The sequence below is a fragment of the Lutjanus erythropterus genome, chromosome 3 (assembly GCF_056507025.1).
Source record: "Lutjanus erythropterus isolate fLutEry1 chromosome 3, fLutEry1.hap2, whole genome shotgun sequence".
Classification (NCBI taxonomy): domain Eukaryota; kingdom Metazoa; phylum Chordata; class Actinopteri; order Lutjaniformes; family Lutjanidae; genus Lutjanus; species Lutjanus erythropterus.
In genome coordinates this window covers 1,894,463-1,918,791 of record NC_139319.1, presented here as the reverse complement: position 1 = coordinate 1,918,791, position 24,329 = coordinate 1,894,463, and the positions used below count along the sequence as shown (strand labels likewise).

The window sequence follows — 24,329 nt, the reverse complement described above, 5'->3', positions numbered from 1 at the left end:
AGAAAAATGTGGTCCTGTCTAGAAGAGAACCCTTCATTCGCAAAACTCTCGCGATATTTGTATGCGTTGTTCTACATATTGGGCACACTGTACAAATTAATCATGATTTATGATGTAATAACGCTTTTGTTGTGATGTGAATAGGTTTAGATACAGAGAACACATGGTTAGAGTGATGCAGAAATCATGTTTTGTGTTAAAATGATCTATCTCGCGAGATCTTTCGTGGGTCTGGGGTTCTCTTTTAGACACGACCGCAAAGTGTTTTGTTTGCGGTTACTGGGTGTGTGACTCTCGCACGCATGCGCAGTAAATTAAAAACACGGTGACGTGTATCTGTGTGTAAACATCCGTTGAGACATTTAAATTGTCAGCTGTCAGACGGACGCAGAGAGACCACACCGCCGGTAAGAAACGGTTATTAAAACGACATATTACCATCTTATACTTAAACATACAGGCAGACGTTTACTATAAAAGTTCTTCTGATAGGATAAAATGATATTTGGCTTGAAAACTCCGAAAGGTCGAGTGTTTTCAGTCGCTGTTAGCTGTTAGCTGTTAGCTCACCGTGCTGCTGCTGCGGGCCGGAGATGAGACTCGTGCAGCTGAACGTGACTCGAGCTAAAACAAGAACATCTGATTTTGTTATGATCAGATTCACACTTTGATGCCGAAATCTGCCCACAGAAGATAAACCATATACATGTAAACTGACTGCTGTTCTTTTGCGCTTTGTTGCGGCCTTAAGTGGGTAGAAATAAGCTGATTTTGTAGGCAGAAATGTTGCTATCCTTCAGCCAGACCTCCATGTTTGGGATCTGAGGTAACAGCATTAACAGTAAGAATTTAGTATTCATATAGCTTAAGTTATTAGTGTACTGTAAAATGAGTAAAAGCAGACCTGCTGCTGGAGAAATAAGTTATTGATAATTGCAAAATTGTAGTTGTAGTACATTATAGTTTACTCATGGATTATGAATCACTGTCACATGTGTCTGTTGAGTGTAACTTAAGGCTACTACAATGAGTTATTAACTGGTTATGAATCAGTCTGAATTTAATACGTTTTCTTCTAGCCTAAGACCATCTTTGAGAAACTGGTTTTTAAATATGTAGACCAGCTCTAGCAACACAGTTGATTGGTATTTGTTGCAGAGCAGCTGTAACACGTTTCAGTGTTCTTTATTGAAAAGCTACAGGTAACAGCTCTATCACACCTTACAGCTTTTGTTTCAATTTGCTCTAAATCATCTCTCTGTTCTCTCAGGCTGTCTCACTCTGTTGGACTCTGAGCTAGCATGCAGCATGACCTCACGAGGACCTCGCCTGTGTTTTTCCTCTGTGAAAGAAGAAAACCCTCCCTAGTGTCCACCTGCGACACCCCACCTCAAAACTTTGCAGAAACACTGCCGACAGAAATGAGCGTGAAGATCTTCGGTGAGCTGGACGCAGAGAGCCTGTGCAGCGCCTCACGGACCTGCAAGCTGTGGAATCACATCATCGAGGAGAGCGACCAGCTGTGGAGGCGGCAGTGCCTGCTGGTCAGAGCTGTCTGTCAGAGGGAGGTCGACAGTGACAGGAGAGACGGCCTATCCTGGAAAGTGAGTCCACTTTTAACACATTACATGCACTTTATTTCAGACTTGATTCAGCTCATTTAAACATAATTTTCCATTTGAGTATTACTAATTAAGCCTTATTCTGAATGTAGCATTTTCCAATTAAGTCATGTGTGATGTGTTGATATTATTCAGGTTTCAGGAGCAGTCTTGGACATGTACAACACATTCACAATGTGTGTCTCAGTTCGGGTTTTTGCAGCAATTTGCACAACACAGTCTCTTGCTCGCTCAGCTCTGTGAGTGATAAACAAACCAAACAACAGTTTGCAGGACTGGAGCAGAGAAGCTGCACAAAAGAAAAGCCTACATCTCTGTTTGGAAGGAAACACACACTGATTATGAAAGACTTGGATATCAACATGTTTTTGGGATATGCACAAATATTGCAACACTGACCTTTTCATGCTAAACAAATGGCAGAGGAAGGTTAAAGAATAGAAAGACACAAGCGGCTCCAACAGTTCCTCTTTGCAAAAAATGTGCCTCTCTTGCAAGATCATTTTCAGCATTTGTACCACTTGTGTGTGTGTGTGTGTGTGTGTGTGTGTGTGTGTGTGTGTGTGTGTGTGTGTGTGTGTGTGTGTGTGTGTGTGTGTGTGAGAGAGAGAGGTTTGCACATATGAGTGTTGCATGCCAGGTCCAGTAAAAAGTTGTATCTACACAAACCTGTCATAAATCACTTCTTTTAACTTTATTATTGCCACCTGTTCACGAGCAGTTAAAATGAACAGCTGGTAAAATAAACAGTGACAGCACTGATTGCTGTGGGCTTAAAGGTATTTTATTAGCTTTTTTTGCGCTGTTATTTATAGTGACAAACCTGAAAGTGTTTGAGTTTCACTCTTAAAAAGTTGTACATTTGTTGTATTTTGAATTACAGGAGGACCCATTCTTCTTCATTCCTTCAAATCTCACCACCCCCACAACATACTTCTGGCTGACTCTTAAACTAAACGTCACGTCTTTCAACTCTGTAACATTTTACTACCAACAGTTACAGTCTAGCCTCTGCTTTCGATGTTAAAGGAACAGTTCACCACAAAATCAAAATACATGTTTTCCTCTGGCCTGTAGTGTTGTTTATGTTTATTTAGATTTTTTGGTGTTAGTTGCAGAGTTTCAGCTGGAATGTAATGCAAAAACTACTTTTGAAAAATTCAAAACCAGTGTCTCTTTCAGAAATCATGACCTGTTTACTCAAAATAATCTACAGACCTTGTTGTGAGCAGTTTCAAACAGGAACTACTTTTTTCTATCAAAAAAAAGTAGTTCCAATAGATTCTACTGCAGAAAGAAAGAACTTCCATCATGAAACTGCTCATAACAAGGTCTGTGGATTATTTTGAATAACTGGCTCATGATTTCTAGAAAGAGACATTGACTTTTTAAAATGTAAACCTTGTCGCCTTGAGCATCACAAGGACTAGAGAGAGCAGAAGGCAGACTGATGTCTCCAAAACCAGGCAACTCACACCAAAACAGAACAGACATAAAAATGAGTCAATGAAATCAAAATGCTGAAGCAGGCGCAGGTTTGGAAAGGTGACTTCTGACCAGAGCCAGCGATAACAATCGATCAATCAATTACTATTTAATAATTAATAAAATAGAAAATAAGACTTTCTCACTTTAAGTTAAGATTTCCTATTCATCAAATGATTCCACCACACAAAACAATGTCAAATGACAGTTTCAGCCATTTCTAGACTATTGATTTATTATGATCAATACATTTTAATCAGGTTAATTCCTAATGGCAATGAAATTATTAATAATTCATCATTAACATCCCCAGTTGGGAGCAATTTAGACAGAGGATTTGGAGAAACAGAAACTCCTGTGATTGAATATGTGTTATTGATTGAATGTATTAAACATCAGTGGTTAAAAACTCAGACTGCAGACTGGAGTTTCAGAAACTGTCAGCCTCCTCTCCTGCTCGGTCTGGCCTCATCCAGGTTTAGGTGCATCATAGAAATTTCCAAAATCTACCCAAATGCAGTAGATGCTAAATGTCATAGGTGTTCACTCCTCCTCATATTAACACACTGAGGCGTCAAATAACCTCAGAGACGCTGAAAAGCTGTCAAAGATTTAAAGGTGGTGTCAGTAGGATTTGTCTGAATTGTTCACAAACACATCAGAATGTCAAATACCAACATTATGAGTTGATGAAACATCCCGAGCAGCAAAACAATGAGAAAAAAAAAAGAGGAACTGCAGCCAGAGAGCTGCGGGATCTCTGCAGATACAGACACCACCACACACTTTCAGTGGATCATAAGTGATGATTGAGAGGTATTATGAAATAGGACTCTATATACTGTTTGTTTTTTTAAAGAAAAAGTTTCAGATTATCCCTTTAAAAGTTTTGTGAGGTAATTTAAGTAGAAGATGAACATTCTCTAGTTGTTTTAAATAGTTTTGGATCTCCGTCCTCTGACCGCTTCCTGTTTCCTCCCTGCAGGTGACGCTGGTGAAGAACTACACCCGAAGCCGTTTGAAGCGAGACTGGCTGAGGGGACGTTACAGCCACGTGAGGTCGGCGGAGGAGCTGAGCGGCAGGAAGATGATGCCGCTGGACGCCGAGACCTGGGGGGAGATCCTGCAGGCCGAGCTGGACAGATGACTGATGGCAGCGTCTGCTGCCACATTTTAGATTTTATTTAAAGCACATCAAGCACATCTGAGTGTCTGATTTTTAATTCTTAATATATCTTTTATACTTTTGTGTTTTATATGAACACACTCAAATAATTGTACATATTCGTTTTTTTTTTACTTTTTTAAGAAAAAAGGACCATGTTGAAACTGAAATGAAACAAATGAAATTACTGGCTGAAATTTATTGTGACTGTTGAAGTGTTTCTTTGCTTTGATGTAAATACAGCTGAGATGCATTAAATCACATTGTACTGACGTGTGTGATGCAGGTTTTGTTTTCTTGTTGTTTTTGATGCTGTTTTTAGTGGCAGTAGAGTTGTGTGTTTCTCTTACTTTAGTTTCACATCCTTCAGGTCTCTTTAAACTGGAGGACAAACCACAGCAGAGCTACAGGACTCAACAGAAGTACAAAAGTAAAACAATACTTACTTAGTACTTTATAGTAACTTATTTTAATTTCATGCATGAACCTACGGAAGCTGAGAACGGCTGCACTTCCAGTTATTTTTCTGATGCTGTTATCATCGAGATAAATGAATCGTTTTTTGATTTTTGTTTACTGTTATTGATTCTGGAAGTTTCTCTGAGAGTGCAGTCACAGTATACAGCTGGTGCTGTAATCTCAAACATAAGAAAACTCTCTGAGAGCTCTGAATTTGTCCTGAAACATTCTAGCCAGGAGTCTGAACCAAACAGTGATTTATCTGAGCAGGAAGAGACACAAATGTTTCTCCTAGTGAGGAGGTGTGGTTGAGCCTGTTGCGAGGTGTGACACGTGCTTTTAAAGAATGTGATTGGTTGAAAAAATGCACTCTTTGCACTCTGGGCATGGATTGGACAGTAAATCCACAGAATTTAGTTTGTATTCAGACATGGTGAAACTATGAATACTTTAACATCTTTTAACATCATTGAATAAACTGCAAGCCAGACTTAAAAAAATAGTCTACAAAATGTTTGAAAAAACAGGCTTTCTGCTCAGCAGCTTATTCACACGCTGATAGTTGTTATATTTATTTGCTGTTTTTTCACCCTGCTAGTAATTTTAGTTACTTAAAATATTTGATACTAAGAGGGGAAGCCTGCTGTTTTTTGAGAGCATCCAGTGGAAATAAAATGAACTGCATCACAATATGTGACGTGAAAATGCTGTAAATGTTTGTGATCACTCTGCTGATGAAGGCTGTGACAGACTGAAGTCATCATCACTGCAGCACCATTACAAATATCTTAGTGTTATGATCATTTTATTTCTGGCATTATAGTGTTATTTCATTTGATGTGAGATTCATTTGCCTTGTTTTTATTTTTCTCCTCTGCTTAAAAAACTCTTTAAGTTGTTAAAAATCCTCCTGGCAATTTTTTCACCTCTGGAGCTCCTTTAAGGGCTGAGAGACTTTGTGAAAAACGTTTATCTTTACCAGGATCTACTCTCAGATTCTCAGAGAACATCACAGCTCTGAGAGTTTTATTAGTTTCATCAGTCGGAGCTGCTCTTTGTTCAGGGAAGCTTTGTGAATGCCCAGTACAGACACAGTCTGATCTGCTGGTCAGTGAGCAGCTCCACCGGAGGTTAAAGGCTTTGATCGAAGGGTAACTCAGTGGTGGTGATAAAGGAGGGGCGAGCTCTGCCTTTCACTTTCCACACCCAGATTTATTCTGACGGTTGGGGAATTATCATGAGAAACCAAGCTTTGTTTGTGTGTGATCTTGAGATAACAGCATTAAAAGAATAATGACTGTCCTCTGCTTCCATATAAAACTTGTGGCAAATGTAACATGTTCATCTCAGCGTTTCAGTAAAGTCTGTCAGTGTAGAACAGAGGCCAGCAGGCAGCATGAAGAGAAGAGACTGATTTCAATGCTGCAGATTTTGAAATACTGGGATTTTTCATATTTTCAGAATAGTTAATAGACAGATGGGAGGAAAGGGCGGGAAAAACGGAAAGGAGAAAGTGTAGTGGTGCTCATGTCAAGTACCAAAACATTTTGTACATTTACATTAAGTGATTTTGCTGCTGTCCTGGGACTTTCCTGGCTCATTTTTCAAACATTACAAAGATTCAACTGTTTTTGTAAAATGATGCATTTATGAAAAAAAAAAAGATCCTGAATCCAGCTTCTTAAATGCAAATTCTTTGTCATATTTCAAAATGTTTTCCTTCTTCTTCTTCTTCTTCTTCTTCTCATTATTATTGTTATTATTTGTTTATTTTATGTATGTATTATTATGTTATTATTATTTATTAATGATTGTTTTAAATGGTAAAAATAATATTTGTTAGTTTTAGACTGATGGTCTGGAAAAAGAAAATGCAATTTGAGAAATAAAATGGGCATTTTTTTTTTTCTCACGACAATCGATTAATAGAAAAAATAATATGGCACTTCCACTTCCTCTTTTATTTTGAAGGAACGCAGCCGGAAGCCCCGTGCCGTCCAGCTTGACTGTGGTCCCTCCTCAGCATCACCGCATCATCCGCCGTCCTCTCCCTCCGTTCACGGGGCCGATAAGAGACGAAGTGCCGGGATCATGGACGACGTCCCTCCGATCATCAACATCTCCATCTCCCTGCGGATCCAGCCCAACGAGGGCCCCGTCTTCTTCAAGGTGGACGGGACCCGGTTCGGCCAGAGCCGGACCATCAAGCTGCTCACCGGCTCCAAATACAAGATCGAGGTGGTGCTGAAGCCTGGAAACGTCGAGGCCACGTAAGAAGAATTTAAATCAGTATTTTCTTCATTATGGGGTCAAATGTTGGTGGTTTATCTGCAGCGGGGGCGCGCGCGTCCCTTCATGCAGCCCTTTAAATAAAAAACACGTCCTTTAACATAAAGAGAAATAAATAACGTGCATGAGAGTCTGTGTGGCCTCCGCCTGCAGGCCTGCAGCATCACATATCCGCCTGAATGAATAAATCATGTGTGTGTGTGTGTGTGTGTGTGTGTGTGTGACAGGACGGCTCGTCTGTCTGTGTGTCTGTCTGCTGCTGCATTAACACAAACACACATGTTGTATTGGTGGAGGTGTGTGTGCAGCAGGGTGGGGTCCACATGAACAAACTGTCTCAATGACAACAGGAACAACCTGTCTGTAGAAATAAAATGCACGGAAAGATAAATAATTATAATAATAAAGAGAAATAAAATATTAAAACAAATGATTAAATAAGATTCAGAGTTCATATCATGGTCACATACTGTTTATAGCCTAACAGAGTAAGCTGATGCCACCATATTGTCATTTTTGCACAGTATCTGTGTAACAATACCAAAAACTCACTGTACGATAACACTGATAATAAGTCTACAATATGATATTTATCACCATATTTAACAGAAAAATGACAACTTGAAAGAATGTCCTTTATTTAATAATAAATCTGATCTGTACAGCATTTTGTGCTCTTGTAAAATGTGTGTTTCCTTTTAACTTAAAGGGATAGTTCACCCAAAAATTAATTCAATTCAGTCATTATCTCTTCACCCACATGCTGACTGAAGGTCAGGTTTAGTTTTTTCGTCAACAAAACTCTGCTGGAGTTTTACAGGAAAACAGTGTTGCAGAATCTCCCAAACATGCTGTTTGCACACCGTCACACCACACACACCCAGTCCAGACAGTGTGCATGTGAAAGATCTACAGTGAAGATTCAGGTTAAAAACATGGTGGAAATAACATTTTATTTACTCAACTTGTCATGTTGGGGCTTTGGAAGACTTGGATGACACCAGATGAGCAGTATGGAGGCATTTTCTGTTTCTTTCTGTTTTTTTTTTTTGTTTGTTTGTTTTGTTTTTTTACGTTTGAAAACTGGTCACCATTCACTTCCATTTTTTGGGAGATTCTGCAGCACTGTTTTCCTGTGAAACTCCAACAGAGTTCTGTGGACTAAAAAAAAAAACTAAACCTTCAGTCATGAGGGTGAGTAGATAATGACTGAATTTTCATTTTTGGATGAACTAAAAAAGTCAAAATTCTCTGATTTCAGCTTCTTAACTGTGAATATTTTCTGGTTTCTTTGCTCTTCTCTGACAGTAAACTGAATATCTTTGAGTTGTGGACAAAATGAGACATTTGAGGACGTCTTCTTGGACTTTGGGAAACACTGATTGACATTTGACACCATTTTATTTTATGGACCAAACAACTGATCAATTAATTGAGGATAGTCGCAGCCCTAAAAACATGGTTTTAAGATTTCACCATATTTTATATTGAGGTAATAAAAGTATGGAAAGTAATCAAAAGTAAAGTAGCAAAGTAAGTGATAAAAACTCAAAGATGAGAGTTTATCTAAGAAGAACAGTAAATTATTAAATCAATAAAAGAATATACATCAGCAACACTTTTTTGAGTTTATTTGAATCTCACTTGAAACTTAAAACTTTAGTGAAGACAGCTGACTTGAAATTTTGAGTTTTCTCAACTTTTTACAGTGAATATCCACGGACCGAAAGAGAGAAACAAAGTGTTTGGAAGATGAGATCACAGTGATGTGGAGACTGAAGCCAGGCGACATGTTTTATTCAGGGGACTGACAAAAACAAAGACGTCGGTTTAAGAATGTATCACTATCAGTCATATCTTTACATAAACCTGATGTAATGTTCACCACAGACTTTGGCACAGTACATCCCAAACTGTAACACCCCGACGTAACCAGCAGGAAAATCACTTAAATCAAGTCAGGACTTTTCTCAGGGATAAGATCATTTCCATGTCAAAGTAAAGGTTTATAAGTAACTACTTATACTTAACTGTTTGCTGAAGTCTGAACTGATCATAGGTCCATTTTTATAAATTTATAAAGATTCATTTGGGAGAAATCCTGGACAAAACATCAGCGGTCAGTTCACACCTGACCTGCCATCAGTCTTGCAGGTTTCCCATCACATAAAAACCTAATAAATCATCAAACTACAACCTTCCTCTTCCTCACAGCAACATGAACATCGGCGGCATCGTCTTCCCTCTGGAGCAGCAGTCCAGAGACGAGGAGTCGGTGGTTTATCATGGCCAGTACGACACCGAGGGCGTCCCGCACACCAAGAGCGGAGACCGGCAACCCGTCCAAGTCAGCATGGAGGTAAGACGTCAGTGTCACGGTGACCTTTGAGCAGATATCAGGTGGCTGCAGCTCAGAGAAGTGCAGAAGTCTGACTCAGCAGGCCTTTTGGCCATTTTTGATCTGTCACATTAAAGAGCAGAATCATCATTTTCGCTGCAGTGTCGCTGACGACGATTCTCTTTCTGTCCAGTTCAACAAGGCCGGGACGTTCGAGACGGTCTGGCAGGCGAAATACTACAATTACTACAAGAGGGAGCACTGCCAGTTCGGCAACAAGTTCAGCAGCATCGAGTACGAATGCAAGCCCAACGAGACGCGGACCCTCATGTGGATCAACAAGGAGGCGTTCAACTGAGTCGGCTCGTCCCTCCGCTGTCCACACAACAAGTACAGAGCAGAGGACATCAGTTGGACTACCTTTGAACATCAGCATCACAATAAAAGGACAGCAGCCTTATCTTAAAGGCAGGAGTCACGTCAGCGAGGGTCTGGTATTTGTGTTGTTTTATCAAAATGGGGAGAGAAAATAGCTGTTTGCTATGCTGGTCTTTAAGGGGTTTTTGTTTTAAAGCTGCACTCGGCAGTGGTGCTTTTTGGCAGCTTCACATGGGGGAATAGTTTGAAAAGCGTGAGCTAACATTCAGAAATCCCACACAGGTTCACGAACGGTGTGCTCATGTTTGCCATCTCGGCTGGTTTAACATGTTTTCTATCAAAGGAAACTAAAGCGACAGAACAGAAAGTCCAGTTTTGTCTGAAGGGGGCGCTCACGTGGCTGTTTTTTGCTCATGTTTCAATCCGTCACTTCCTGTGTGAGTGGATTTCCTTTTAGTGATCAAACATCAATAAAAGCTCCACATGAAACGTTGCAGAGTGTAGCTTTAAAGCTGCGGCGTGAAGAGTTAAAGGAACAATCAGAAGCTTGTTTGTCATCTTACTCACAGTCACATGAGACTAAGATTCACATGAATCTGATCTCAGTGTGTTTTCAGGACAGAGATACGTCCAGGATGTGTTTAGCTGAGCTTTGCTCAAAGACTGGAGGCAGGGCAAAACCATTTCTGACCTCAGCACTCTGTACACTAGCGTTTCATAATCCTGGTCCTCGGGGCCCAGTGCCGCTGCCCCGCATGCTTTAGGTGTTTCCCTGCTCCAACACGTCTGATGATCAGGTCATTATCAGGCTTCTGCAGAGGCTTCAAGACGAGCTGATCATTTGAATCAGGCGTGTCGGAGCAGAGAAACATCTAGAACATGCAGACCAGGACCGGCGAACACTATAGGCCTGTGCTGCAGAGGTTGGACCAAGTCATTGCTTTGTAAGTCCCAAGTCAAGACAGGCAACTCCCAAGTCATATCAAGTCCTAAACCAGTCACAATGCGCTCTTCAACAAATGTAATTCCATTTTAGGAACAGAGCCTCGACTTATTGGTTTTTGTGCATCTTCAGATGTCCAACATGTTTTACACTTTGCAATTAATTTTTTGTTGACTACCTTGTAGATTTTATACACAAACTAATTATCGGATGGAGCTCAGAAGCGTAACATTAGTTCTTCATGTTTCTTTGCTGTCAGATTTGTTCAAACTAAGTGTCGACCTGCTGGGTATGAATAGTGTTAACTTCAGAAGTCTTTCAACAGTTCTAAAGGAAATTGAGAGATGCACAAAATTAACTTCCACCTTCCTTTACCGTACAACAGTCAATACCAGAGTCACACTGGACACAGGTTGTGGAAGACATTGATTTTGGCATCAGAATTCAATTTTCTGCGACACCGGGCACATTGAATCTTCAAAGGTATATTTGTGCTCCTGTCTACTATCTGGCTATGGTGATATAATATTTGCCTTGTGTGAAACCAATGTTTAACTTCAGCATTTCCACCGACTGCACCAGAAGAGTTAGGAAATGTTATCTGATCAAACCTCATGCAGAGTGCTTCGGTTACAGCTGAGGTCCATTAAAAGAGAAAAAAAAAATATTTCTAACAAATCTAAAGCTTTCTGATTGTCTTGTGTTATAGTCTGCAGAATAGACTGTATATAAAGATGGATGCTACGTCTCCACTTCCTACCACTTAACAAAAAGGAATCCAGTCATGACATGAAACCACTTGACCAATTGATGAGAAACATTAAGACTTGAACAAACATGGCACATGGACAACTTGGGAGTTTTTTTGGAAGATGTACTCATTCACTTTTGATGGAGCTAGGCTAGCAGTTTCCCCCTGCTTCCAGTCTTTGTGCTAAGCTAAGCTAAATATTGGACGTATCTCTGTACACAGACTTGAAATTCATGTCAATCCTCTCGTCTCACTCTGGAGAAGAAAATAAACAAGTGTTAACCACAACGACTGTTCCTTTAAGCTAAAAAAGAAGCCTCCAAGTTATGAGCAATACCCGTCGATAACTAAATGTATCGCAGCACAAGGTGTGAGGGACCAAGTGCAGCAGCTAGCACAGCGTTAGCTGAAGACCAGGATGGAAGACACCTGTGGATGGAATAAGTATTTTACCTTATTTATTAAATGTGTGGACGTGTCTGTGAGAGAGGAGAGACGATGTATGAGAGCGTGAACATCACTGTCATAGTTTTGACCTTTCTTCTGTGTTATGTATTGTGTTATTTAATGGGAAAATCCACTCTATAACACTTAAACACTGTTTAAACAAACAGGTAGCAGTAAAGGAATGTTACGTTTCTGTTCTTGTTAAATTATCTGATGTGTATTTCTCTATTTCAGCAAACAATCTGGTGTCAATCCTGCAAAATCAAAGAGTGAGGGCTGCCATGTTGAAACGCACCTTCAACAACCATACAGGTGGAAATCTGTCAGGAAGAGGAGAAACAAAGGCAGAAAAGTAGAGGCATAGTTAAAGGCATAGTTTATTAAGTTTATTTCTAAATGCACAAAATTTGCAACCCTGCTCCCAACTCTTGCTCTGTTCTGGTCAGAGGTCATGGGCACCTTACCAAACATTTGTGTCAGAACCAGACGAATCATGTTTCATCTGCTCCGGCAGATAACGTCTGGCCACCCTCCCCTTCAGACAGATTTCCACCTGTACTGGATGTCTTTGGGCCAATCACAACCTTTATTTAATATGGGGCGGGTTCAATACGCTGACTGACAGAGGAGCGTCACTGGTCTAGATTTGAAAAGTTCGAGCCCAACGCACCAGGCTCAGGAAATACAGATCAAACTGTCAAAAGAGGAAGTGCTGAACAAACATGAATCAAAATTGTGTTGCTGTTTTGCCTCTTTCTTCCCACAAATGTTTTCAGATACAGATTTTAATGTTCTTTTTATCTGTAATCTGAGAATGTTTCCACCATAGACTTATAATAGAACTAGACAGGATGGTATTACTTTTCCCACCAGCCCAAAAAGCGCTGTCCCCCTACAGGCCATCTGTAAAACTGTCATGACTCCTTCTATTGTAAGATTTTGATCTGAGGAGTTTTTAGATTTGCAAAACTTTGCTTTAGCCAAAAAAAAAAAAAGCGATTAAAAAATCTGTGACATCATCACAACATGAAGTCTTTGATCTGAGCAGGAACTCGGAGGCTGCGGGTGAGTGGGGAAACACTCCTGCACATATTCAGTGGGTCGTATAACCAGGAAGTAAATCCTGAAGACGGGAATATGTTTTGGATTATGCAACTCTCACTGGACTGAACGTGCACCATGTTTGCATTCGCTATCTAGTTGTAGAATCTATCTATGGTTTGCAACCAGACCGCTATTTTTTTTCTTGCTTGAAAAGGACCAAGAACCACCTCAAGCTGCATGTGTCACTCAGCGCTTCATCACGCCTTCTGTTCTTCTTATTGGTTGTAGGTCACATTTCGTTGCTCTGATTGGTTGTAGGTCAATCCAGTTGTGTCCAGAGGCGTTTGGAAATTGAGAGGTTCCAGAATAATTCACATTTGTGATCTGATAAAATGAGATCTCCCAGTGTGGGTGGATGGTGATGGATTTTTCCTTTAAAAGGGTGAGGCTGGTGTTAAACCTCAACAAATCCCATGAAAAGACCAAAACCACTGAAAGTCACTCTCTCAATCTGTTCTGACTTCCTGTATTTGGCTCTCAGCTCAGAGACCATTGCTTCCGACTAAAGACATAAATCTTTTTTTCTTTTTTTTTATTTAAACACCCTCATAAATACATGGTTTACAGCAGAGTAAACTCAGGTGCTGCTATTTTTCATATTGGCTCACTGGAAATTAGAAAAATCAATTTAACCTTTTACACAGTAAAGATTTCAACTTGTTTGACTTGTTATAGCAGGAAAAGTAGAGGTATACCTGTGTACAATCATGGCTCATTCACTTAATGTCATGCAGACAAATAATCTTAGTATTTACACTGTTTGTTAGACTACCCACCGTCACCAATAACAAGGTGGTCTGAGACAGAAAACAGTGTTTTAATGAATTGGCTTGCTTCCATTTCAGCCAAACTCCGTTTAAAAAACCTCAGATTTAAAGTTTCATTGCTTATTACTGCAAAATTTGATAGAACTGGATTTAGGATATTTTGATGTCCAACACATGATGTAGTTCATTGCTTCATGAATCCAGTGTTAATCACAGCTGCCTCGGTCTGTGGGTCCTGGTTAAGAGTTTTTTGTACAGGAGCCAGTTTGATACGAAACAGTCGAGTAAACACAGGTGGTTTTAATTAATTACATTTTTTTTATTTCCTAAATCAGCTGCTCACTGTTGCATCCAACAAACAGGACACAGTGCATCTGTAGGGGACTATTTTCAGTGGCGGATTAATCCACATTCGGTGCTCTAGTGAGTATTTGGGGCAGCAGGAAAAGAAACTACAGTGTGTGTTCATGGTGATGAAGGAACATGTCAGCCAGTGCATCAGTGTGGCTCATTTATGTTCTTTTAATGGGATTTGTTAACAATAAGATAAATACAGAATATCAGCAGACGTTGACACACGGTGCTGATCACAGGTTGGAACAGCTTCACTTTGTGTTACGTTTGTGCTGCAGCAGCTCTGGCTTCTTTTTTTTTTCTCTGTTTCCTCCTGCAGTGCATGGTTGGATTCATTTTGCCAAATATGATCTGTTTGTTTGTTTTTGTTACAGTATGACATCTCAATGCCTGAAGCTTGCTGTTTTGTTACATATTGAACTAAGGAGTATAAAGTGTCTTTGTGAATAAAACAGTATATTGAACCGATATTACTGTACAGTATTCACTTCATTTACAGAGTAGAAATTCTTCATTATAAGTGAAAGTAAAATAAAAGTTTCAGCAAAATGTAAAGTAAAAACACAGTAAAAGTACCGTCAGTGATGAAGCATTATATATTATATCATTAGATTACTGTTGCTGATGTATTAAAGGGACACCCCAAATCAAAGATACGTTTCTCCTCTCACCTGTAGTTGTGTAGAGATGTCCGTCTTCTCTCCAGTATGATGGAACCAGAGGACACTCAGCTCGAGGCTCGAGGTGCACAAAGCACCAAAACACTGAATAAAAGCAACACAGAGGCAGAGGCGCCGCATCGAGGGGAACGTTAGGATGATTCTAAGGGCCTGTGACTAACAGGGGCCTTTTTTTATATTAAATTATTAACTTAACATCGTAAATAGAGTATTTTATTTACAATATGAATAATACTAACAGGTTAATTTATTGTCTTGTTTTTGGCAATAATAAATAAATAAATAAAAATGTTGAATGACATGTTAGTTGGCATTATTGCAGAGGGTCTGTGGCAGTTTGTTTTTCAATTATTATTATGATAATATAAAAAATATGATACTATAAAAAAGACTATGGTTTGTACTGGATGCTGGACAGTTTGAAGTATTGAGAGTCTGACTGACAGACAATAAAATAATACTGGAATCAAAGCTTGATGCAGACTGAAATATGGTCATTTTCTTGGTGTCACACAACTGAAGGTTATTTGGGTCGATATTCGATTATTTTTCTTCTTTTCTTCTTATCTTTCTAAGATTAAGTCGCCAAAATGTTGGTAACTAACATTTTTGTTATGGTCTTATTACAAATACTATTATATTATAGAATACTGTATATTATGTGTACAGCAGTGTGATCTTTTCATGAAGCCCAAAATCCCTGACAGAACCCCTGCATAAAAATAAAATGTACTGGTGTTGTGTGAGTAAATAATAAAATGATGATGATGATGATGATGATGATGATTATTATTATTATTATTTTTTTATGACAAGGATAGAAGTAACTAATTACAAATACTGAAGTTACTGTAATTAAGTACTTTTATGAGTAGATTTTCAAATTTGTACTTTTACTCGTACTTAAGTATGCGTTACACTATGTAATCTACTTAGATACTTTTAAAATCATAGTAGAATACTGAGTGAATTAATATCCAAACATTTCATCTGCATTTCTGTAGCCAATCAGGTGATCTGATCACAAACAGACCAATGAAAACAAAGACAAACGGATAAAAAACAAAACACTGCAGCAGCAGCAGCAGGTTTGGAATAAGGATGATAATCATTAATCATTAATTGATCAATTGCCTTTGAGGATTTAAATACATTAAAAAATATATTCATGTAAGTGCACCTGATTTATCTGATGGAGATATTTGTTGAAGAAAGGAAACATAAACTTTAAATTTGAAAAAAAAAAAGACAAAGCAAAACAGAAAAAATGAAAATAAAAATAACAGAAACGTGTTTGTATCATATAAATTATTAATCATCAATGAATTATGACCTTGTGTGACTGTAGTTTGTAGAGGTGAGTGTGAGCGCTGAGGAGAACAGAGAGGAAGTCTGGAGGAATTTAGACTGAAGATCTGAAGAAACACAAACCTCTATGATTAATAACCTCTTATTGATATCAGCTGTTAAAAGGTGACTTTTACTCAGTAGGTTTTGAGATGAAGTATATTTCTAACAGGGCTGCTTTCACTTGTAATTGATATATGTATTGTGTATAATGTGACTATGCTTTGACAACATGTTTGGCATCATGCCAGTAAAGCTGATTTTGAAACTAAAATAGAATAAAGGGATTATATCTGAATATTTATTTCAGGTTGTCTGGGGGAGATCTATGGAGGCCCATTTCTGCCACTGAAAGAGCAAATGGTAAAACCCCATGGTAAATCAGAATTTTGAGATTTTAAAAAGTCAATATTATGAGATAAAAAGTCATAATTTACTAATTTCGATTTTTTTTAAAAAATCTCTCTCTCTCTCTCTCTTTTTAAATCTAATAATAATGTTTTACCATGGAGATTCTTGTTTCAGTGGCAGAGATGGACTCCACAGCTCTCTCTACTCTGCTGAGTGAACTCTTACAGTTATGAAACAGAGGGATTGCTCTTCTCAATAGACGAGCTTCGGTTTGCACCTTCCACTCCTCCTCCTCCTCCTCCTCCTCTCTCCCTCTTCACTCTCCTCACCAGCTCAGCCTCTCTCTCCCTCTCTGCACACAGCAGCAGCTCCTCTCTGCTCTCTCTCCCCCCTCTGCGGCTCTCGGTGCTGCCGCTGCAGTGAATCTCTCCCCCGCTGTCACACAGCCGCTGGTCGGTGTCTGTCTGAGCGTAAAAAACTCATAACATCGTCTCTGTCTGACCGTATCGACCCGTTAACGGAGCTCTAAATCACTCTTCCTGCAGCTCGAGACCTCCTGACGGCAAGATGGTGAGAAAAACCTGTTCCTCATTTTTTAGTTGTATTGTCAAACCTCATTTTGTAGAAACAGCTTCTTCTCTATCGACTGCACTAACGGTTAGCACTCCAGGCTAACCTGCTCGGTGCTGCTAGCTACCGTTAGCGATATTTTTTCGCTAGGATGGCTAATGCATGTCCCGCCCTAATCTGCCTCTTATTGGCCAACCCTGATATTCTTATCCTAACCGTATCCAATCATAGTCCTCATACCCAAACCTAACCAACCCAAACCAACGAAGGCAACGAGTACTAGCCAATCAGCGTTAGAGTAGGGCGGGCCATAACTTTGCCATCCTAGTAAAAAATACCTATCGTTAGCTCAGCGTTGACATTTAAAGGGCTTCTATCTAGAAGGGAACCCCAGACCTGCAAGAGATGTCGCGAGAGTGTTTATTTTGACCAAAACCACGATGTTTTCCTAACGTTAACCAAATGGTTTTACTCTCCAAATACACCAAGATCTTAACCGCAGCGTTGTCACATTATAAATCATAATTAATTTGTAGAACGTGCATAATGAAGAAATAATTACTCAAATCTCGCGAAAGTTGTGCAAATCAAGGGTTCCCTTCTAAACACGGTCATTTAAATGAGCGTAACGTTAGTAGCAGTTTGTTTATGGCAGTATCGGTCGACTGTTGTTGTATTTGTGCTTCTTCCAACTGACACATTGTCACACATCCACATTTAAAGTACCGTCGATATTTAGCTCGGTAGAAAATGGTCACAAAGCTTAGCTGAAGAGAAACACTATCAGGATTTCGCTAGCAGGCTAGCTAGCTGCCTGGAGGTGCGTCAGGTTCAAAGTAACGACGGAAGTCCTGCAACATTTCTATCAAAATAAAAGCTTAAAATTTGTTGGTTCTCGAAAGAAAATCATCAGTCTTGTGATTTATGTGCTTTAAACAGAGAAAGAAAATCTCACGTATTTTCTAGCACGTGTATAATTCTAATATAGATAGATAACTTTATATATAACTTCCTGTTCAGAAAATCAGGTCAAATGGTCACGGTTTATGGTCTCTTAGTGATAACTATTTAATTTTATTTTGAAAATAACTAAACGGACAAAGAAGTTACCGTTTTAATCCAAACTGTTTTATATTTTTTGCCAAATTACATAGGCATAAAATGAAACGGACCAATGGAAAACTAGACTTTACCTTAATTCTAGTTAATACCAACCTATATTACAGTTCACTAGGTAGTTGAGCTGAAAAATAGAAAAGCAACAAACATGTAAACCATATTTGAAACATATGAAATTAACATTATTATAATATTACTCATTTATGACTGTGTCCCCATTTATTTATATCATTTAATCTATTTCACCTCTATGTTTTTTTTGTTTTTTTTTGCTTTTACTGGATAACAAAGCTTCCTGCACAGTCTCTTCACTGAGTGTTTAATTCATTTTTTTATAATGTCATAACTGAATTTGGGCAAACTGGCACTTTCTTTTCTCTTTTTGTTCCTGTTAATGATGGATTAACATTTGTAAGTATATTTTCATTAGTGAATAATCACCTGAAAAAGGAATTGTTGTGCTTTCATTACGTTAGCATTAGGGCTTCAACTAATGATTATCTTTGTAGTCGATTACTTGGTTGATTATTTTCTCTATGAATCAATCTATAATTATTTGGTCTATAAAATGTCAAATAACCTTTTTTCATTAAAAAAAAAGATCAATCTGTTATTAAAGTAGTTGGAGACTAATTTAACAATCAATTAACGATCAATTAACTGAATGGAGGTGAACCAGCCCTGAACCGACAAACCAAACACTGACTCTAGATACACCCTTTTGCATGTTTTTGCAGGTTTTGCGGCCGTCGTAGGTTCTCCTACGCATCACTGCTAGACGCCAATAAATACTACACTCTGGTCCTTTAAGAAAGTATTAAAATTGCATTTAAAATAACATAAAAAACAGAAGTGAAAACAAGCAGATAAAGCTGGGTAAAGATGTCTGAGGTGCAGTTACAGACAAACCGTCTGTAGCTGCATCTCGGGCATAATGACTGTGTCACCTGTGCCTCCGCAGAAGACTATTCTGGTTAATTTGGAACATTTTCACCCCCTAGATTATGCAACCTTGACAGAAATTGTTCAAAACCTTATGCCTACTACCTGCTGCCTTGACACTCTGCCTACAAGCTTCTTTTAAGATGTTTTTAACTGCATGGCATCAGATGTAGTACAGATAGTCAATAGCTCCCTTCAGTCAGGTCTTTTTCTGGGGGCGCTGAAGAACCACACTTGGTCCTGGAGAGAAACTCATCATCGCCTGCAGCTGAGGGTTATTTTAATCATCAGTCATTTGGCTTTTTATTTAGTCTATAAAACATCAACAAATAGTTAAATAATCTTGTTCATGTGTGTTTTTTTCCAACCAACAACCTAAAATTCAGCAGTATTTAATTGCAGTGATATAAAATCAGGAAAACCTCTTTTAGAAGCTTGAACCAGAGAATATTTGTTTGATAAATGACTCATTATATTAATCTGTCCTTTTATGAACAATAAATGTGTTGAAGTCAGGGCTGTAACTAAGAATTACACTCACCGGCCACTTTATTAGGTACCCCTTGCTAGTACCGGGTTGGACCCCTTTTGCCTTCATAACTGCCTTTGTGACATGGAGTCAACAAGGTGCTGGAAACATTCCTCAGAGATTTTGGTCCATACTGACATGATATCATCCATGCACCCATCCATGAAGTGAATCTCCTGTTCCACCAAATCCCAAAGGTTCTCTATTGGACTGAGATCTGGTGACTGTGGAGAACAGCGAACTCACTGTCATGTTCAAGAAACCAATTTGAGATGATCTGAGCTTTGTGACATGGTGTAATATCCATCAGAAGATGGTACACTGTGGTCATACAGGGATGGACATGGTGAGCAATAATACTCAGGAAGGCTGTGGAGTTTAAATGATGATCAGTTGATACTAAGGGGCCCAAAGTGTGCCAAGAAAATATCCCCCACACCATGACACCAAAACCAGCAGCAGCCTGAACCGTTGATACACGGCAGGATGGATCCATGCTCTCATGTTGTTTACACCAAATTCTGACCAGACCATCTGAATGTTGCAGCAGAAATCGAGTATCATCAGATGGTGTACCAAATTAAGTGGCCGGTGAGGGTATATTCACTGTTGGATAATTGCTGATCATGATTATGTATGTAAAGTGCTAGAAAATAGCAGAAATCACCATCATCATATCTCAGAAAATCCAAGGTGACTCGGCATCTAGACCCCAACATTTTAAAATCTAGATATGTTCAGTTAGGGCTGGATGGTAGGGAAAAAATCAAATAAAACAAAAGTTTTGACCAAATACCCTGATATTGATTTGTATCAATATTACAAAAAAAAATAACGTAGTCAGATTGATCCCTAATAGAAAAACAACTGGAGCGCTCCACCTCTTTTCACGTTTGGACCTGTTTTTCAGTCGACAAGACTGTGACAGGATCAATGTTTCACCATTTTCTGACATTTTATAGATCAAACAACTGATAAATTAATCATAAAAATGATTGACAGATTAATTAAATTCTGTGCAGCACCACAATCATTTTACAAACAAAAATTGGGTTTTATTAAATATTGCAGAAGACCATACAGTGATTTTGATAAAATTTCAAAGTGTTCAGCCGTAGATATCTGTGATATCCATGTGTCGACTGTGGCGACCTGTGGAGCAGATAATCACAGCAGGATGAACCGTGTAACAGACCTGGCTAATGTTGAACCCTGATTAGGAGCTAACGGTGCTGGAGATAATCAGGAAACACCATGTGGTGCAGTCGGGCCTGCGTGCCGCCTGTGACCGGAGGTGTCGGGCTCAGTGTCAGACGACAAGCTGGAACAGACCTCTGCATGTTGAGCTCACTGAGGACGGAGGACGCATGTCTGGCAGAGCAATCAGAGAAACCAAATCAGCTCAAACTAACAAACAGAATGATTCAATCTGGAATGAAGCTGACAGAGGAAAACAAAACTTTGGAGACGGCATGTGTTCAAGATCCAAACCACACAATAACTCTCTGAATCATTTACTGACATCACATTGGTCTTTAGGAAATTATTAGGACGTTTTCTAAACCAACCAATTCATAGAGAAAATATTTACAAGATTAATCAATAATAAAAATTGCTGCAGGCCTTAACTGGGACTAAGTTTGTTGTGACTTTTGTACAAAAACTGCTGATCTATAGCAGTGTGTTAATGACAAAAATTAATCGTAATATGGCCAAGTGCAATATCCAAATTGGAGAACTGGGCTTTTTGTGTGACAGCACAGTATTATAAGTACTGTACTGTAGTATTGTAGTACTGCATAGATGCCCAGGCCTTCGAATCTCATTCTCAAAATGTAAGAAGATTTCAGACAGACTTAAACAAATGTTACATTATCACAATTTTATTTATTTATTTATTTATTTATTTATTTATTTATTTAACCTTTTGTGGTATTGCAATTGCAATTTCAGTCAAAATAATCCCATTGTGATTTTTTTTTCCATATTGTGCAGCCCTAAAACCAATAAAATCAAATGTCTGGAAAAGACAGAACATTTTGTGGCATGAAATAGTTGAAAGTATACAGTTATAAAGTATAAAATAGTTGAATGACCTTTTCAGAAGAGTCAGAGTCCAGTTGGGTAAGTGGGTCAGAAATCTACTTGCCTGAAGTCAGTTTTTACCTGCCGCTGTCCAAATGCTTATATTTATATTATATTCATGGCTACATGTCTATAAAATCAAAGAGGCCATTCCAGATTTACAGAGTTTAAGGTGATGTCTTTAAATGTCTTATTTTGTCAGTTAAAACCCAAAGATATTGAGTTTAATATGATAATAAACAGAGAAAAGAAGGAACTCCAAACATTTGAAAGGCTGAAAATAGCATTTTCTGTTTTCTGTCATCGAAAAGCTGCACACACAGTTTGCCTACAGAAGCAGTTGTCTCCCCCAGTCATACAGACGACTTATCAACCTGCAAATGTTGAATCAAACATTTTACCAGCACCAAAATCACCAAAACGTCTGGTGGTTACGTCAACGATATATCCAAATCGATATTCCACTGGTCAACTCAAGTTGTTCAGAAGTCCGACAGGATGACGACTGTTTCAGAACGGTCAGCGGCGTCTATGGCTGCAGCATATTAAAAGTGTTGACTGAACTGAGGAAGCTCGTGTTTTCAGAGAACGTTAACAAATTCTTGTGGTCCGTCAGACTAACGTTGCCAAAATGCGCACGCAGCTCGCTCACCGTTTTCAAACTGTAAAAGGTTCTATTAGCAAAATAAGATTAATTCTTTTTTACCATTTGCCCGGTCGGTCAAGTGAGTTGCCAGATTTACTAGCCTGACGTGGTATTTGACCTGCCCCAGGTAATCCTTATTGTTGAACCCTGGGAAGGTGAACTTTAGAAGACGAAAATCTCAGTGAGGAGCCCAGTATTCAGAAAGTCAGCAGTGTTAAACAGTCTAATATGGACAGAGTAAAAGTAGAAAATAAATATAAAATAAATAATTAAATGAGAAACAGAAGGGAAACAAAAGTATATTTAAATAGAGGAATAAGGGAAAAATGTTTCAGAATAATCCAGAAGCTTTTTGCTCTTTTGATATCAATCAATCTGAGTGATTTTAATAGAGTTTAGTTCTAATAGAAAAAGTGCAATCTGAGGAGGTGATCTGCAAAATCTGTCTTTGTGAATATAAATGTTCCATGTATAATAATGAAGTTGGTCAAAAACTCAAGAGCACCTTAAATGATCTGGATCATCATAGTAAGAAGGAACAGCCTGGTTCAGTTTCTGCAAGTCCTCGAGAGATGAGTCGAGGCAAATCAAGGCGACACGTTGGCCTCATTTTCAGTCCAGATCATTCTGTCGCTCATGCATAATGAAGAACACCAACAATTAGCCAACAATACCTTCATGAATCCTAAACATCTGAGTTGATTTTACAGGTTTTTATAAATGTAAGGGACACAAGATTTGTGCCAGTCGACAGAGAACCAGTATAATTTTTCACCCAGCGTCAGTGTGACTTAGAGGGCTTTTGAAAGCTCTCCAAACCAGCTCCTCAATTCAGCCTGACAGAGACAGCAGACCACAGTCCTGCTCTGTCCTGTTTGTCTTTAATCAGATGCTTCAATGTGGAACAGTTATTTCATTGTCAGTCTTCTCTCTTTTTCAGGGAAATGAAGCCAGTTATGCCCTGGACATGTGCTCGCACTGTGAGTATCAATAAATGTCACGTCACCACAGCAGTTAGACCAAAAACCGTCAGCATTTGCTGCTTTTCCTGACTGTTTATCCGTGTATCTCTGTTGTCTGTGATAAGCTTGAATATGAAAATATGGTGAAAATGTGATAATATACAAATCAGTAGGGTTTTGAATAAACCATTTGGAGAGCAAATTCTTTTCACTTGTTACTGGAAGCATTTTCTGAGCTGAGGAACAGTGAAGTTTGTGTTGTTATAGTGATAAACACATCAACTTTTGGATGCTCAGGAACATGAGGAGCTAGAGGTGAAAATGCACACAGACGTCAGGATTCGGTTCCTGGTTTAGGAGTCGTGGTTTGGTGCGAGTTTGGTACAGCAGGGAAATAAAACAACTCCTTTTCATCTGGTGTTAGCATGTTTGATGTGTTTCCATTCATGCACCCTGCAGTGGTTGAGCTGTCACGCTGTCATTGTCAACAATCCCCAAACAGCTTCATCGCAGGCGGTCTTTCTGCTGTGGCCTTTCATTAGTGCTCGTCACAGTTTTATTGACTTGCACAGCAACAGGCCTGTCGTGCTAACCTCAGCACACGTTGCTAACAGGGTACGGCTAAAGGTTCCTGGCCAGAAGTCGTACTTCTGAACTTTGCTTCTGCATTATCTGCATCAGTCGTGCGATTACATGAACCGTTACAGTTCTGTAAGGGATGCAGCTAAAATTAGTCTTTTTTCAGTAAAAAAACAAAACAATGAGTCATACATATGTTTTTCTTTTCAGAATTGTCCAAAAAAATATCTAGGTTTTTTTTCAATAACTGAAAAAATGCAATCAGTTTTTGTCTTATTCCGACTTTTTAAAAGTCTGACTTGCCTACTCCATTTTTTGCTGATTCCATTTTTTGTTCTTTCTATAATTGACAGACTTTTTTTAAGTTATTAAATTGTTTGTTCATAATAAAACCCTGACTATAAATGACTTACACTT

At 38.8% G+C, this 24,329-nt stretch overlaps 3 protein-coding genes across 3 annotated transcripts in view; all 3 read left to right on the top strand.

The window, feature by feature from the left end:
* The first annotated feature begins 308 nt into the window (after positions 1-308).
* fbxo48 (F-box protein 48) lies at positions 309-4,543 on the top strand. The gene is made up of 3 exons (XM_084714640.1): positions 309-407; positions 1,271-1,604; positions 4,093-4,543. Exons 2-3 carry the CDS (start codon positions 1,302-1,304, stop codon positions 4,252-4,254), a joined length of 465 nt encoding a protein of 154 aa, XP_084570766.1. The 5' UTR covers positions 309-407; positions 1,271-1,301; the 3' UTR covers positions 4,255-4,543.
* Positions 4,544-4,561: 18 nt separating this feature from the next.
* On the top strand, positions 4,562-10,521 carry cnrip1a (cannabinoid receptor interacting protein 1a). Its single transcript, XM_084714639.1, has 4 exons — positions 4,562-4,702; positions 6,703-7,001; positions 9,235-9,379; positions 9,552-10,521. Exons 2-4 carry the CDS (start codon positions 6,823-6,825, stop codon positions 9,714-9,716), a joined length of 489 nt encoding a protein of 162 aa, XP_084570765.1. The 5' UTR covers positions 4,562-4,702; positions 6,703-6,822; the 3' UTR covers positions 9,717-10,521.
* Positions 10,522-16,793: 6,272 nt separating this feature from the next.
* The window catches only part of ppp3r1b (protein phosphatase 3 (formerly 2B), regulatory s1ubunit B, alpha isoform, b), a 31,043-nt gene continuing 23,507 nt past the window's right edge, over positions 16,794-24,329 (top strand). The window contains exons 1-2 of the mRNA XM_084714638.1: positions 16,794-17,050; positions 23,312-23,351. Coding sequence (XP_084570764.1) covers positions 17,048-17,050; positions 23,312-23,351 — 43 coding nt within the window. The 5' untranslated portion in view covers positions 16,794-17,047. The remainder of the gene's footprint in view (positions 17,051-23,311; positions 23,352-24,329) is intronic.

Excerpts from the sequence above, each read along its gene's own strand:
- cnrip1a (XM_084714639.1), top strand. The coding sequence starts at position 6,823 with ATGGACGACGTCCCTCCGATCATCAACATCTCCATCTCCCTGCGGATC. Across the intron at positions 7,002-9,234 it reads CCTGGAAACGTCGAGGCCAC|CAACATGAACATCGGCGGCA; the intron begins GTAAGAAGAATT and ends TCTTCCTCACAG. Across the intron at positions 9,380-9,551 it reads CCGTCCAAGTCAGCATGGAG|TTCAACAAGGCCGGGACGTT; the intron begins GTAAGACGTCAG and ends CTTTCTGTCCAG.
- fbxo48 (XM_084714640.1), top strand. The coding sequence starts at position 1,302 with ATGCAGCATGACCTCACGAGGACCTCGCCTGTGTTTTTCCTCTGTGAA. Across the intron at positions 1,605-4,092 it reads GAGACGGCCTATCCTGGAAA|GTGACGCTGGTGAAGAACTA; the intron begins GTGAGTCCACTT and ends TCCTCCCTGCAG.